General features: G+C 53.1%; 1 protein-coding gene across 4 annotated transcripts; it reads right to left on the reverse strand.

Moving 5' to 3' along the window:
- Nucleotides 1-242: 242 nt before the first annotated feature.
- On the reverse strand, nucleotides 243-17,016 carry LDAF1 (lipid droplet assembly factor 1). 4 transcript variants are annotated; one of them, XM_076052897.1, is made up of 6 exons: nucleotides 16,183-17,016; nucleotides 14,856-14,964; nucleotides 14,453-14,612; nucleotides 4,817-4,985; nucleotides 3,658-3,786; nucleotides 243-2,397 (listed from the first exon to the last, which is right to left on the reverse strand). In XM_076052897.1, exons 2-6 carry the CDS (start codon nucleotides 14,939-14,941, stop codon nucleotides 2,360-2,362), a joined length of 582 nt encoding a protein of 193 aa, XP_075909012.1. In that variant the 5' UTR covers nucleotides 14,942-14,964; nucleotides 16,183-17,016; the 3' UTR covers nucleotides 243-2,359. The 4 variants fall into 4 exon arrangements, with proteins under 4 accessions (XP_075909012.1, XP_032832049.2, XP_075909014.1 ...); XM_032976158.2 differs by having other exon boundaries at nucleotides 3,663-3,786; nucleotides 16,183-16,994; XM_076052899.1 differs by lacking the exon at nucleotides 14,856-14,964 and having other exon boundaries at nucleotides 3,663-3,786; nucleotides 16,326-16,993.
- Nucleotides 17,017-17,230: the final 214 nt, after the last annotated feature.

The following is a 17,230-nucleotide window of genomic DNA, read 5'->3' on the forward strand; positions in this document are numbered from 1 at the left end:
CAGTGCTAACATTTTTTTGAATCACCCTGTATTATTAGTTTATTTGCATGTTCACAAGGACTGTGTGGTTAATGCTGTACTTGATTCCTTGCAGAAGGTGCCTATTTAGTGTTTGAACATCTTCACACAACTCCTACTTTATTGCCTGAAAGGGTAATTTTTTTTCTTATTTTCGTATTTTGATGGCACCAAATAAAGTCCCCACGATGTAAATAAAGACACTGGCATGAACACAGACAAAGTGAAGCAACCTGTGCATTTAATCTCAAAGACACAAAGAACACCACCCCAACATGGAGGACACAACTCCTGATAAGTGACATAATGTGTGTGTGTGGGTGACCGGTGGTGTAGTGGTCAGCGCTACGTTGCGCTACGAACCTGGCGACCCGGGTTCGATTCCCGCTCACGGCCAACACCGGTGACGATTATCTGAACCGGTTCCTGGGCCTCCCCCTAGGTCGACTCAGCGGCCGGGCATGGTGCTGGCCACCCACCCCCTCGTGTACCGTGCCGGCATTCATAGGTGCTCACTAACAGCACTTGCCCCTACAGTCTGTTACAGGCTACACGGGGGATCTTTATATTTGGTGCAGTGGTTAGCACACTGCAATTTACGAACCCCGTGACCCAAGTTCGACTCCCGGCCACGGCTAACATCAGCGGAGGGGAGAGAGATGTTTTTTTTTTGCATCAATTTGAAAAATAAAAAAGTCCAGACCTAGATAAGAAAAAATAAAAACTTTGGGACCATCCCAGATGATTTTTTTGTGGATTGGCGGCCAAAAAAAATACGTGGCATGAAGTGACAACGCTTTACACGTTGTGGCCACCAGTTTTCCCGCCAAAAATGAGGCCAACTGATATCGCGTCTGTATACACTTTGTGTCCGCACGAGGTGGTTTCACATTCATAAGATAATATGAAAACGATCCGAAATTGTCGTGAATCGGATTTAGATGTAACCGAAACTCCTCTCTCGTGCAGACACAATATCTCAAGCGTGGCCTGGGCCTCCCCTAGGGCAACTCGGCCTTAAAAAAAATATCCCGGTACGGTTGTATAGACATCGTCAATGGAGACACAAACATACCGTGCCAACCCGTACACGGTTCAGCCCGTATTCTTGTGCAGCGCGTTTTGAATCGACGGGAGCAAAGTTGGTCTTGCGAACAAATCGACTTATGAACAGACCTCTGGGGAACTGAACTCGTTCGTGAGTAGAGTCCCTGCATCAGTTCAGGCACCTTCACACGGTGTTCTGGATCTCAACGGGGCCTCACTCGGTTAAACAAAGGACCTGAATCTCAATGGGTCCTTGACTGGCAATTGAGAGAGATTTTTTTGGGAGTTAACGTGTTCTCACCTGGTTAAATAAAGGTAAATTTTAACGGAGTGTAACATTTTGAATATAAAATATAAATTTTGGTGTAAATTGTTAGGTAGAAATGTAACATGAATACAGATGTACAATCAGACGCACGTATAAACATACAGATACGTATGCACCCCCACGCAAAACACACTCACTCAAAGGAGGCAGACATACACACACACACACACAAAACAAGATCTCCTGCATAGCATACACAGGCTGTTGCGGCAACTGCTGTTAGTGAGCATCTATTAAGGCTGGCACGGCACACGAGGGGTTGGTGCGACTCGCGCACACACACACACACAGATGCACAGACACGCACAAATACAGTGACACTCACCCACTCACCCCGACACACACACGATGACACGAACCCCCGACACAGACTCACACACACAGTGGCACGTGCACCCTGACCCACAGACTCGCACACTTACAAAAATAAAGATTTCCCGTTTTGGCCTAAAAAGACTGTTGGGGCAAGTGCTGTTAGCGAGCAGCACCTATGAAGGCCGGCACGGCACACAAGGGGGTGGGTGGCTGAGTATATATCTATGTAGAACTTCTTTCCCACCGTATGTAGCCAATTGTGCGTGGTTCTGACACCCCCACCCTCATACAGATTCACACACACACAAACCCCCACCCACACACAGATTCACACTCACCCCGACACACGCTTGCACACACACACCATGACACACAGACCAGAATCACACGCACACACATTCACTCTCACACACAGGACACACGCGCTCACACACACTCACCCTGACACATACACACACTCACCCCGACTCACACGCACACAGACTCACAGACACACACACACACTCACCCTGACTCACACGCACACACAGACTCACACACACTCGCACACACTCACCCTGACACACACTCACACGCACGCGTGGGGGTTTCAACTGAGCGAGTTTCTCCGCGCGTAGTTCCGGGAGGGAGAGTAGCCGTGGCCTCCGTCCGTCATCCTTGCCGGCGGGCGACGTTCACCCGCGGAGTCCCTGTAGGCACGGCGGTCGCCATCGTCAGCACCAGCGGCATCACTCCCATCAGCATCAGCAGCAGCACCATCAGCATAGTCATCAGCAGCAGCAGCATCATCATCAGCATACTCATCGTCAGCAGCAGCATCATCAGCGCAGTCATCATCAGCAGCAGCAGCATCATCATCAGCACAGTCATCATCAGCACAGTCATCATCAGCAGCAGCATTATCAGCATAGTCATTGTCAGCACCAGCGGCATCACTCCCATCCACAGCACCAGCAGCATCATCATCATCAGCATAGTCATCATCAGCATGAGCAGCCCTCCCATCAGCACCAGCATCATCATCAGCATAGTCATCATCAGCATGAGCAGCCCTCCCATCAGCACCAGCATCATCATTAGCATAGTCATCATCAGCACCACGGCATCACTCCCATCCACAGCATCAGCAGCATCATCACCATCAGCAGTCATCATCAGCACCAGCATCATCATCATCAGAATAGTCATCATCAGCATGAGCAGCATCACACTCCCATCAGCACCAACGGAAAAAGTATCGGCAGCATCATCACCATAGTCGTCATCATCAGCAGACTTATCATCATCATGAGCAGCAGCAGCAGCATCACTCCCATCCACAGCATCGGCAACAATATCAGCAGGTTCATCACGAGCAGGTTCATCACGGGCAGGTTCATCACGAGCAGGTTCATCATGAGCAGGTTCATCACCGGCAGGTTCATCACGAGCAGGTTCATCACCAGCAGGTTCATCACGAGCAGGTTCATCACGAGCAGGTTCATCACGAGCAGGTTCATCACGAGCAGGTTATTCACGAGCAGGTTCATCACGAGCAGGTTCATCACCAGCAGGTTCATCACCAGCAGGTTCATCACGAGCAGGTTCATCACGAGCAGGTTCATCACGAGCAGGTTCATCACGAGCAGGTTCATCACGAGCAGGTTCATCACCAGCAGGTTCATCACGAGCAGGTTCATCACAAGCAACAGCGTAGGATTATCATAATCAGCTGCGGCATCATTGGCGGCACCATCATTGTCAGCAGCACGTTTATCAAAATCCGCATCGTCGCCACCGACATTATCGTTACCGGCATCATCACAAGTATCATCAGTAGCATAAATCACCACCACCACCACCATCATCATCAAGTCATCATTCCGAATTTCCCCCACGCCGCACGTGGGCACGTCACGGTGGGGGGGGGGGGGGGGGGGTCTGTGCCGTGTGTATCGGCGCGCTCAGACGGTACCGCGAGAGGAGCAGCGAGGCGACGAGGAGGATGGGAGCGAAGGCGAGCGTCAGGCCCAGAGCCAGCGCGCCGAGGCCCGAGAGGAAGAGGAGCAGGACGGAGACTCCCAGCGACAGGACGCACACTGGCGGAGACAAAGATCCCCCGCACCGTTGGGGCGAGCGGCGCCCGAGCAGGCCGGCGAACGGCGCGACGCACGACGGGGGGGGGGGGGGGGGGTTTGGCCGCACCACACCCGGCCGCCTTTGTCTCTCTCCCCAGTGGCGATGTTTACTGCACACCGCGCCGGGTCCTCATTCGAGGTCGAGTCGACCCAGGGGAGGCCCAGAGCCGGTTCAGATGATCGTCATCGGCGCTGGAATCCAACTCGGGTCGCCCGATTCGTAGCGCGGCACGCTAACTGCCGAGCCACCGCTCCCCACGAAGATGCCCCCTGTAGCCTTGAATAGACTGTTGGGGCCTGTAGGCTTGAACAGACTGTTGGGGCCTGTAGGCTTGAACAGACTGTTGGGGCAAGTGCTGTGAAGGAGTAGCGCCTATGAAGGCCGGCATGGCACACGAGGGAGTGGGTGGCCAGCACATACACACACGTGTGTACGTGTAAAGGACGCTGCTACTGGGCAAGGTGGAGGCAGTCACTCTCCATCAACAACGGAGGGCGGAGGAGCGATGCTCACAACAACGAGCGGAGTGCCGGGTGGCTAAAACACAGCAGGTTGGCACAGTAGGGGGCACAGGTGGTGCATCAGCCAGTCATCTCAGTCATCTTAGTCAGTCGACCTGTGGCACCTGCTGGGTCTGCCCCGTGACCTGCCAGCGGGCGTTCGACACTTCATGTGGCCTCAGCGTGCACATGGCCTGGCACAAGCGTCGTAGTGACGTCACCGCCACTTAGTGGCGAATGGCGGCTGTTGTTGTGGGTGCGTGTGGATGCGCGTGTGCGAGTGTGCGTACACGTGCGAGTGTGAGTGTGCGTACACGTGTGAGTGTGCATACACGTGCGAGTGTGAGTACACGTGCGAGTGTGCGTACACGTGCGAGTGCGAGTGTGCGTACACGTGAGTGTGCGTACACGTGCGAGTGTGAGTGTGCGTACACGTGAGTGTGCGTACACGTGCGAGTGTGAGTGTGTGTACACGTGTGAGTGTGCGTACCCTGCAGCAGGATGAACCCGACGGTGGAGAGGGCGAGGTAGAAGGCGACGGCGCCGAGGAAGAGCAGCACGGGCGGAGCGGAGAGGATGAGGAGGAGCAGCGCGAAGATCGCCAGCAGCGGGTGGGACTCCACACAGCGGCCCAGCACGGAGCTCGCCCAGCGCACCACCTGCACGGCACACACACACACACACAGTGTACACGCGCGCACACACACACACAGTGTACACGCGCGCACACACACACACACAGTGTACACGCGCGCACACACACACACACAGTGTACACGCGCGCACACACACACACAGTGTACACGCGCCCACACACACACACACAGTGTACACGCGCGCACACACACACACACAGTGTACACGCGCGCACACACACACACACAGTGTACACGCGCGCACACACACACAGTGTACACGCGCCCACACACACACACACAGTGTACACGCGCCCACACACACACACACACAGTGTACACGCGCCCACACACACACACACAGTGTACACGCGCCCACACACACACACACAGTGTACACGCACCCACACACACACACACAGTGTACACGCGCGTACACACACACAGAGTGTACACGCGTGTACACACACATAGTGTACACGCGTGTGTACACACACACAGTGTACACGCGTGTGTACACACACACAGTGTACACGCGTGTGTACACACACACAGTGTACACGCGTGTGTACACACACACAGTGTACACGCGTGTGTACACACACACAGTGTACACGCGTGTGTACACACACACAGTGTACACGCGTGTGTACACACACACAGTGTACACGCGTGTGCACACACACACACAGTGTACACGCGTGTGCACACACACACACAGTGTACACACACACACACACAGTGTACACACAGTGTACACGCACACACAGTGTACACGCACACGCGCGCGCAGTGTACACGCACGCGCAGTGTACACGCACACGCAGTGTACACGCACACGCAGTGTACACGCACACGCAGTGTACACGCACACGCAGTGTACACGCACACGCGCGCACAGTGTACACGCACGCGCGCACAGTGTACACTGTGTACGCGCGCACAGTGTACACGCACGCGCGCACAGTGTACACGCACGCGCGCACAGTGTACACTGTGTACACGCACACAGTGTACACTGTGTGCACGCACACAGTGTGCACGCACACGCACACAGTGTGCACGCACACGCACACAGTGTGCACGCACACGCACACAGTGTGCACGCACACGCACACAGTGTGCACGCACACGCACACAGTGTGCACGCACACGCACACAGTGTGCACGCACACGCACACAGTGTGCACGCACACGCACACAGTGTGCACGCACACACACACACACAGTGTACACGCACACACACACACACAGTGTACACGCACACACACACACACAGTGTACACACACACACACACACAGTGTACACACACACACACACACAGTGTACACACACACACACACACAGTGTACACACACACACACACAGTGTACACACACACACACACAGTGTACACACACACACACACAGTGTACACACACACAGTGTACACACACACACACAAAGTGTACACACACACACACAAAGTGTACACACACACACAAAGTGTACACACACACACACGCACAGTGTACACACACACGCACATGCACAGTGTACACACACGCACATGCACAGTGTACACACACACACGCACAGTGTACACACACACACACGCACAGTGTACACACACACAGTGCACACACACACACACAGTGCACACACACACACACACAATGCACACACACACACACAGTGTACACACACACACAGTGTACACGTACACACACACAGTGTACACACACACAGTGTACACACACACACACACACAGTGTACACACACACACACACAGTGTACACGTGTACACACACACACACAGTGTACACGTGTACACACACACACAGTGTACACGTGTACACACACACACAGTGTACACGTGTACACACACACACAGTGTACACGTGTACACACACACAGTGTACACGTGTACACACACACAGTGTACACGTATACACACACAGTGTACACGTATACACACACACACAGTGTACACGTATACACACACAGTGTACACGTATACACACACACAGTGTACACGTGCACACACAGTGTACACGTACACACACAGTGTACACGTACACACACACACAGTGTACACAGTGTACACGTACACACAGTGTACACACACACACACAGTGTACACACACAGTGTACACGTACACACACAGTGTACACACACAGTGTACACACACAGTGTACACACACAGTGTACACACACAGTGTACACACACACGCGCACAGTGTACACACACAGTGTACACACACACGCGCACAGTGTACACACACAGTGTACACACACACGCGCACAGTGTACACGTATACACACACACGCACAGTGTACACACACAGTGTACACGTATACACACACACACGTGCACAGTGTACACACAGTGTACACGTATACACACACACGCGCACAGTGTACACACACAGTGTACACGCACACACAGTGCACACGCACACGCGCGCACAGTGTACACGCACACGCAGTGTACACGCACACGCGCGCACAGTGTACACGCACGCACAGTGTACACTGTGTACACGCACACAGTGTGAACGCACAGTGTGAATGCACACAGTGTGCACGCACAGTGTGCACGCACAGTGTACACGCGCACAGTGCACACACGCACAGTGTACACACACACAGTGTACACACACACACAGTGTACACACACACACAGTGTACACACACACACAGTGTACACACACACACAGTGTATACACACACACACAGTGTACACACACACACAGTGTACACACACACACACAGTGTACACACACACACAGTGTACACACACACACAGTGTAAACACACACACGCACAGTGTACACACACACACAGTGTACACACACACACGCACAGTGTACACACACACGCGCACAGTGTACACACACAGTGCACACACACGCGCACAGTGTACACACACAGTGCACACACACGCACACAGTGTGCACGCACACGCACACAGTGCACACGCACACACACACAGTGTACACACACACGCACACAGTGTACACACACACACACACACAGTGTACACACACACGCACAGTGTACACACACACGCACAGTGTACACACACACGCACAAAGTGTACACACACGCACAGTGTACACACACACGCACAGTGTACACACACACGCACAGTGTACACACACACACGCACAAAGTGTACACACACACACAAAGTGTACACACACACACACACAAAGTGTACACACACACACACGCACAAAGTGTACACACACACACAAAGTGTACACACACACACACACACAAAGTGTACACACACACACACACAGTGTACACACACACACACACAAAGTGTACACACACACACGCACAGTGTACACACACACGCACACGCACAGTGTACACACACACGCACACGCACAGTGTACACACACACGCACACGCACAGTGTACACACACACACGCACAGTGTACACACACACACACGCACAGTGTACACACACACACACGCACAGTGTACACACACACAGTGCACACACACACACACACAGTGCACACACACACACACTGCACACACACACACACAGTGTACACACACACACAGTGTACACGTACACACACACAGTGTACACGCACACACAGTGTACACACACACACAGTGTATACACACACACAGTGTACACACACACACAGTGTACACACACACACAGTGTACACACACAGTGTACACACACACACACAGTGTACACACACAGTGTACACACACAGTGTACACACACAGTGTACACACACAGTGTACACACACACACAGTGTACACACACAGTGTACACACACACACACAGTGTACACGTGTACACACACACACAGTGTACACGTGTACACACACACAGTGTACACGTGTACACACACACAGTGTACACGTATACACACACACAGTGTACACACGTGTACACACACACAGTGTACACGTATACACACACACAGTGTACACACGTATACACACACACAGTGTACACACGTGTACACACACACAGTGTACACGTATACACACACACAGTGTACACGTATACACACACACAGTGTACACGTATACACACACACAGTGTACACACGTGTACACACACACAGTGTACACACGTGTACACACACACAGTGTACACGTGTACACACACAGTGTACACGTACACACACAGTGTACACGTACACACACAGTGTACACAGTGTACACACAGTGTACACAGTGTACACGTACACACACAGTGTACACACACACACACAGTGTACACACACAGTGTACACGTACACACACAGTGTACACACACACACACAGTGTACACACACAGTGTACACACACACGCGCACAGTGTACACACACAGTGTACACACACACGCGCACAGTGTACACGTATACACACACACGCACAGTGTACACACACAGTGTACACGTATACACACACACACGTGCACAGTGTACACACAGTGTACACGTATACACACACACGCGCACAGTGTACACACACAGTGTACACGCACACACAGTGCACACGCACACACAGTGTACACGCACACGCAGTGTACATGCACACGCAGTGTACATGCACACGCAGTGTACACGCACACGCGCGCACAGTGTACACGCACGCACACAGTGTGCACAGTGTACACGCACGCACACAGTGTACACTGTGTACACGCACACAGTGTGAACGCACAGTGTGAATGCACACAGTGTGCACGCACAGTGTACACGCGCACAGTGCACACACACACAGTGTACACACACACAGTGTACACGCACACACACACACAGTGTACACACACACACACAGTGTACACACACACACACACAGTGTACACACACACAGTGTACACACACACAGTGTACACACACACACACAGTGTACACACACACACACAGTGTACACACACACACAGTGTACACACACACACGCACAGTGTACACACACACGCGCACAGTGTACACACACAGTGCACACACACGCGCACACACACGCGCACAGTGTACACACACAGTGCACACACACACACAGTGCACACACACACACACAGTGTACACACACACACACAGTGTACACACAGTGTACACGTGTACACACAGTGTACACGTACACACAGTGTACACGTACACACAGTGTACACACACACACAGTGTACACACACACACACAGTGTACACACACACACACAGTGTACACACAGTGTACACACACACAGTGTACACACAGTGTACACACACACACACAGTGTACACACACAGTGTGCACACACACAGTGTACACACACAGTGTACACACACACACACACAGTGTACACACACACACAGTGTACACACACACACACACAGTGTACACGTGTACACACACACACAGTGTACACGTGTACACACACACAGTGTACACACACACAGTGTACACACACACAGTGTACACACACACACAGTGTACACACACACACAGTGTACACACACACAGTGTACACACACACACAGTGTACACACACACAGTGTACACGTGTACACACACACACAGTGTACACGTGTACACACACACACAGTGTACACGTGTACACACACACACAGTGTACACGTGTACACACACACACAGTGTACACGTGTACACACACACACAGTGTACACGTGTACACACACACACAGTGTACACGTGTACACACACACACAGTGTACACGTGTACACACACACACAGTGTACACGTGTACACACACACACAGTGTACACGTGTACACACACACACAGTGTACACGTGTACACACACACACAGTGTACACGTGTACACACACACACAGTGTACACGTGTACACACACACACAGTGTGTACACACACACAGTGTACACGTGTACACACACACACAGTGTACACGTGTACACACACACAGTGTACACGTGTACACACACACAGTGTACACGTGTACACACACACAGTGTACACGTGTACACACACACAGTGTACACGTGTACACACACACAGTGTACACACACACAGTGTACACGTGTACACACACACAGTGTACACGTGTACACACACACAGTGTACACGTGTACACGTACACAGTGTACACGTGTACACGTACACAGTGTACACGTGTACAGTGTACACGTGTACACGTACACACACAGTGTACACACACAGTGTACACACACAGTGTACACACACAGTGTACACACACAGTGTACACACACAGTGTACACACACAGTGTACACACACAGTGTACACACACACACGCGCACAGTGTACACAGTGTACACACACACACGCGCACAGTGTACACAGTGTACACACACACGCGCACAGTGTAGACAGTGTACACACACACGCGCACAGTGTACACAGTGTACACACACACGCGCACAGTGTACACACACAGTGTACACACACACGCGCAGTGTACACACAGTGTACACACACACGCGCACAGTGTACACACACAGTGTACACACACACGCGCACAGTGTACACACACAGTGTACACACACACGCGCACAGTGTACACACACAGTGTACACACACACGCGCACAGTGTACACACACAGTGTACACACACACGCGCACAGTGTACACACACAGTGTACACACACACGCGCACAGTGTACACACACAGTGTACACACACACACGCGCACAGTGTACACACACAGTGTACACCTACACGCGCACAGTGTACACGTATACACACACACACGCACAGTGTACACACACAGTGTACACGTATACACACACACACACGCGCACAGTGTACACACAGTGTACAGGTATACACACACACACGCGCACAGTGTACACACACAGTGTACACGCACACACAGTGTACACGCACACGCGCGCACAGTGTACACGCACACGCAGTGTACACGCACACGCGCGCACAGTGTACACGCACGCACACAGTGTACACTGTGTACACGCACACAGTGTGAATGCACACAGTGTGAATGCACACAGTGTGCACGCACAGTGTACACACACACAGTGTACACGCACACACACCATATACACGCACACCGTGTACACACACCGTGGCCCAGCGCACCGCGCAAATGAGCTATGAAGCTCGTCACCCGTTTATGGAAACTCCACATTCCTAAGCGGTTGGCAAATCGATCCATCGGGAAAACCACCGGCGACTTCTCGACAAAGTGGTCCTCACTTTACCGACACCGGAGGGATCATGATGATGATGGGCCGAGTCAACCCCCGACCAACCAGGATCCGAACTCGCGACCCTCCCATTGCGAGCCATCCGACCGCTCCACTGTCGAGCCACCTTGACCCAGGGGAGGGGAGCCTAAAATGCGATGACGTCGAGTTGTGCAATCCCGACCAACTAAGAACCTCCCCCGCCGCCCCGTAGCGCGAGGGGTCCCCGCCCGCGAGACCGCCCGCTCGCCGGCCAGACCCTGCCAAGCGCGCTCAAATTTCGCTCTCCCAAAACGCCGTGCGGCCGACGGCTTCGCGTAAAGCGCGGAATTTTTTGGGTTTTTTTTTTTTTTTGCCGCCGCGGAGAGACGGACGCCCGGGAGGTGGACGGACGGACGGAGCCGCCTGCCCGCTCATTTCGTTCGGGCGGCAGCGAGGCGACGCTCTAAACGTCGGCGCTACGCGGGACGCACGCCGGGTGAGGGGGTGGAGGGGGGGGGGGGGGGGGGGACTTCACGCGCAACGGACCGGCCGGGAATGAAGCGGCGGTGGACGCTCGGGGAGTTATTAATGGAACATCGCCGTGCCGGCCCCGGGGAGGGGGTGGGGAGGGACGGGTGGCCACGAGAGGGGGGGGGGGGGGGGTGCCGTGGAATGTTGCCATCGACGGCGGCGGGGAACACGAGCAGGGAGCTGCGCTTTTAGTTTGCGGGGACGCGGTAGGAACGGCGACGTCACAGAAGCTGTGGGGAGGTGGGGGCAGCAGCAGCAGCCAGCTGCTCCTCGCCCCCCCCCCCCCCCGCCGCGCCACCGCCGCGCACGGAGTCACGAGAATCCACCGGCTCGCAAGCGGAAGGTTGGGAGATAAAATCGTGGTCGGTTGGGGTCGACTCGACCCATCAACATCATCATCGTCTCTCACTCCCCTCCCTCTCTCCGGGGTTGATTAAATGGGCACCGTTTTGTGGGGAAGTAAATCCCCAACGGATCTACTTGGCCCCGCCACAGGAATGCGAATTTTTCCACCACTGGCTCAGGGCTTCGAACGGAAGACGAGCACCGATGGCTCGGTGCTCACTCCGCCGTGTCGGTGATTGATAAACTGAAGGAATATATAGAAATAGGTTTTACCCTTTTAACTGGCACAAAAACTGACACCTTTATTCAAGGCATCATGTTTGCAATAACCACAACACAAGCAGTCAAAATGCAAACAAAAAAGACAACTCTGATAATAATATTGGCACTGTCCTTGAATTTGATTGGTCCACACCCGAGACAGCTTTTCTTAGAGCCTAGTCTCCACTGGTGTTGGACCAGAAGACGCCAAAAGGCGTACGACTCAAAAACAGCACACTATCAGAGTATTGAGGGCTCGGGGTGAGCATTTACATTATAAGACCTCCAATGCCAGTAACAAGATATAGAAATAGGTTTTACCCTTTTAAATGGCACAAAAACTGACACCTTTATTCAAGGCATAATCTTATATGGTTCTTTCGGTAAAGACTTTACCGAAAGAACCAAAGAAGATGAATCCTTGCAGTCACAAAAGCTTTAAATCGAAATTCAAGGCATCATGTTTGCAATAACCACAACACAAGCAGCCAAAATGCAAACAAAACAGTCAACTCTGATAATAATATGCATTGTCCTTGAATTTGATTGGTCCACACCCGAGACGGCTTTTCTTAGAGCCTAGTCTCCACTGGTGTCGGACCAGAAGACGCCAAAAGGCGTACAGAAGGAATATAATTTTGAATGTCACGTGAATAAATGTCCAAATTTAATATAGTTGGCTACGTACGGTGTGAAAGAAGTTCGTCGTGCATACAGAACACATAGCAATCGTCGCTGCCCTACCGGAAAACTAATGCCCACTTGCAGGCCAGCACCGCATAAAACCTCGTCACCGCTCATGGACAGCTGCCACCGAGGGTGGCCTTGGCTAGGCTGTAGCAGGGCGCTGGAACGGTGCTGCCCATTGCGCAAACCCGCTGCGTTTTAGCCGCCCGGCGCTCCGCTCGTTGTTGTGAGCGTCGCTCCTCTGCCCTCCGCGGTTGCTGGAGGGCGACTTCCTCCAACTGCCCGACAGCGAACTTCACGCGCCTCGGCAGAGGCCGATGTCGACACCGCTGGTACCGGTCATTGGCAAGTCCAATCACACATTGGACTTGCCAATGACCGCGCACACACACGCACACACGTACACGCGCACACACACACGCACAGACACGTACACATGCACACCCGCGTGCACACACACACGTACACGCGCGCGCACACACACACGTACACGCGCGCACACACACGTATACACACGTACACGCGTGCACACACCGACCATGGCCACGCACCACTGGGTTGGTGTTCACATCGTGCAGCAGCTGTTGAATTCGGTCGGATACGTCGGAGGATTTGACGCCTCGGTCCTTCCCGGGGTCCATGCTGCCACGCGATGTCCGACGGCCACGGCCACAGCACGGGCAGGGACGGCGACGGCGGCGGCGGTTCGCTCTGTAACGGGCGACAGGAAACGGCCGATACGTCAAGTCTATCCACTGCTGGATGAGAACCTCCCGCACACGGCGTGGGTTACGTCCGGCTGTACTTCACCGCACACGGCGTGGGTTACGTCTGGCTGTACTTCACCGCACACGGCGTGGGTTACGTCTGGCTGTACTTCACCACACACGGCGTGAGTTGCGTCTGGCTGTACGTCACCACACACGGCGTGGGTTACGTCTGGCTGTACTTCACCGTGCCGGTCCTGCGGGTTGGTGAAGCCGGGGAGCACAAGCACGGGGGTATAGAAGTAGAGCGCAACCAATTCTGCCTCCGACCATCCAGGCTCCAACCTGCTTAGCTTCTGAGATCGGACGAGACGGAGCGAGCGCCGGGAGAATTGGTCAAAGGCGTAACGACAAAATAATACTACAAATAATAATAACCACCACCTCCACCATCATCATCATCAAATAGAATCAGCAGCTCAATCACGATCTTCATACCGGAGCACGAGTACCATCTGAAACATTGATGGTATCACAAACATTAAAGCCATCATCGCTTTTCCAAGCTTCACGACCACCACCAACCACCAACCACGCAAACATTTTGACTTAGAACTTTGTGACTGCAGGAATTCATATTCCTTGGTTCTTTGGGTAAAGTCACAAAGATAGAAAATAATAAAATAGAAATAAAAATAATAAAATGAAGAAAAAATTATTCGGCGACCTGATCGAAACGGCATGAATTTGTGTGTTTTTACTAATTTTTGTATTTTATTATTTTATTCTATCTACGTGACTTTACCCAAAGAACCAAAGACTTTGAACCACATCAACGTTGAAGTCTCATCGTGTGGTTCGTCGCTGGACACATCCGTAAGGAGGAAAACAATAAATACATAAAGAGCTTCATAGCTAATCGGATTTCCTCCGGTAATAAATCCTCTCTTGAAGCCTTACTCGTTGCGAATTGCCCCGGGAGGTTTTCCGTCGTGCTGAGTGAAGGCGACCTCGCAAAACCTCGTCCCGTTCACGAGCACCCAGAAGCGACTCGAGCAGCCAGACTCCTGGGGAGGGGGGTCCACCCCCCCCCCCCCCAGGGGGGGGTCTACCACCCCCCAGGGGTGAATTCGCTTTGTGACGATGTCCACTGAAGACCCAAAACACCGCCTCGGACGTCCATTTCACTGGCGGCTCTTAAAATATTGAGAGTTGTTGTTGTTACTGTTGTTGTTGCTAAGCCCGAATCCCAACAAAAATGCCTCATTATTTTTGGTTTGCTGACCGCGCCCCCCACCCCAATATCACCACAACCACCCAATCACCACCCAATCACCACAACCACCACCACCGCATCACCACAACCACCACCACAACCACCACGATCACCATCACCCCCCACCATCACCACCCCACCATCACCACCCCACCATCACCACCACCTCCCCACCACCGAGACGCTCAAACACCATCATTAACCACGGCACCACAAGTAAACCTTCAAGAGGAGCCGTCGCCCTCCCCCCCCACCCCCCACGTCTTCGCTGTCAAAAGCGCGGCCCTCCGAAGCTCACCGGGCTCGAGGTCCAGGGGAGCGCGCGACAATGCAGGGCGAGTTCCCGGCGAGTTCCCGCTAGTCGGGTAAGGGTAATTATGTTTGTTTGTTAAGCCATTAAAGACCGCGAGCTCCCACAAGTTGCCGCTCTCTTTAAATCACCGCTGTTGTCGTTGACGACTCTCACGTGACCCTTGACCCCTGACCGCCGCGCGCGCTGCTGCTGCTGGGACGAAGCTATCCACTTCCGTGTTAGCGGGGATCGTCGTCGGTCACGTAGCAGTGCGAGAGCGCTCTTAATTAGAGAGTGTGATCGGCGACGTAGCAGTGCGGGACGCGCTTAAGTAGAGATCGTCATCGGCAACGTAGCAGTGCGAGAGCGCTCTTAAGTAGAGATCGTGATCGGCAACGTAGCAGTGCGAGAGCGCTCTTAAGTAGCGATCGTGATCGGCGACGTAGCAGTGCGAGGGCGCTCTTAAGTAGAGATCGTAATCGGCAACGTAGCAGTGCGAGAGCGCTCTTAAGTAGAGATCGTGATCGACAACGTAGCAGTGCGAGAGCGCTCTTAAGTAGAGATTGTGATCGGCGACGTAGCAGTGCGAGGGCGCTCTTAAGTAGAGATCGTAATCGGCCACGTAGCAGTGCGAGAGCGCTCTTAAGTAGAGATCGTCATCGGCAACGTAGCAGTGCGAGAGCGCTCTTAAGTAGAGGTCGTGATCGGCAACGTAGCAGTGCGAGGGCGCTCTTAAGTAGAAATCTTGATCGGCGACGTAGCAGTGCGAGAGTGTTCTTAAGTAGAGATCGTAATCGGCAACGTAGCAGTGCGAGAGCGCTCTTAATTAGAGATCGCGATCGGCAACGTAGCAGTGCGAGTGCGCTCTTATGTGAGATCGTGATCGCCAACGTAGCAGTGCGAGAGCGCTCCTAAGTAGTGATCGCGAGCGGCCACGTAGCAGTGCGAGAGCGCTCTTAAGTAGAGATCGTCATCGGCAACGTAGCAGTGCGAGAGCGCTCTTAAGTAGAGATCGTAATCGGAAACGTAGCAGTGCGAGAGCGCTCTTAATTAG

Source organism: Petromyzon marinus, chromosome 58, assembly GCF_048934315.1.
Source record: "Petromyzon marinus isolate PM22_M1 ecotype Great Lakes invasive population chromosome 58, UKy_Petmar_22M1.pri1.0, whole genome shotgun sequence".
NCBI lineage: Eukaryota > Metazoa > Chordata > Hyperoartia > Petromyzontiformes > Petromyzontidae > Petromyzon > Petromyzon marinus.

Bases quoted from the DNA above. Each gene is read 5' to 3' on its own strand.
- LDAF1 (XM_032976158.2), bottom strand. From the start codon at position 14,941: ATGGTCGGAGGCAGAATTGGTTGCGCTCTACTTCTATACCCCCGTGCT. The intron at 14,613-14,855 runs GTGAAGTACAGC...CGCCCGTTACAG, and splicing joins CAACCCGCAGGACCGGCACG to AGCGAACCGCCGCCGCCGTC. The intron at 3,787-4,816 runs GTACGCACACTC...TGTCTCCGCCAG, and splicing joins CGGGTTCATCCTGCTGCAGG to TGTGCGTCCTGTCGCTGGGA.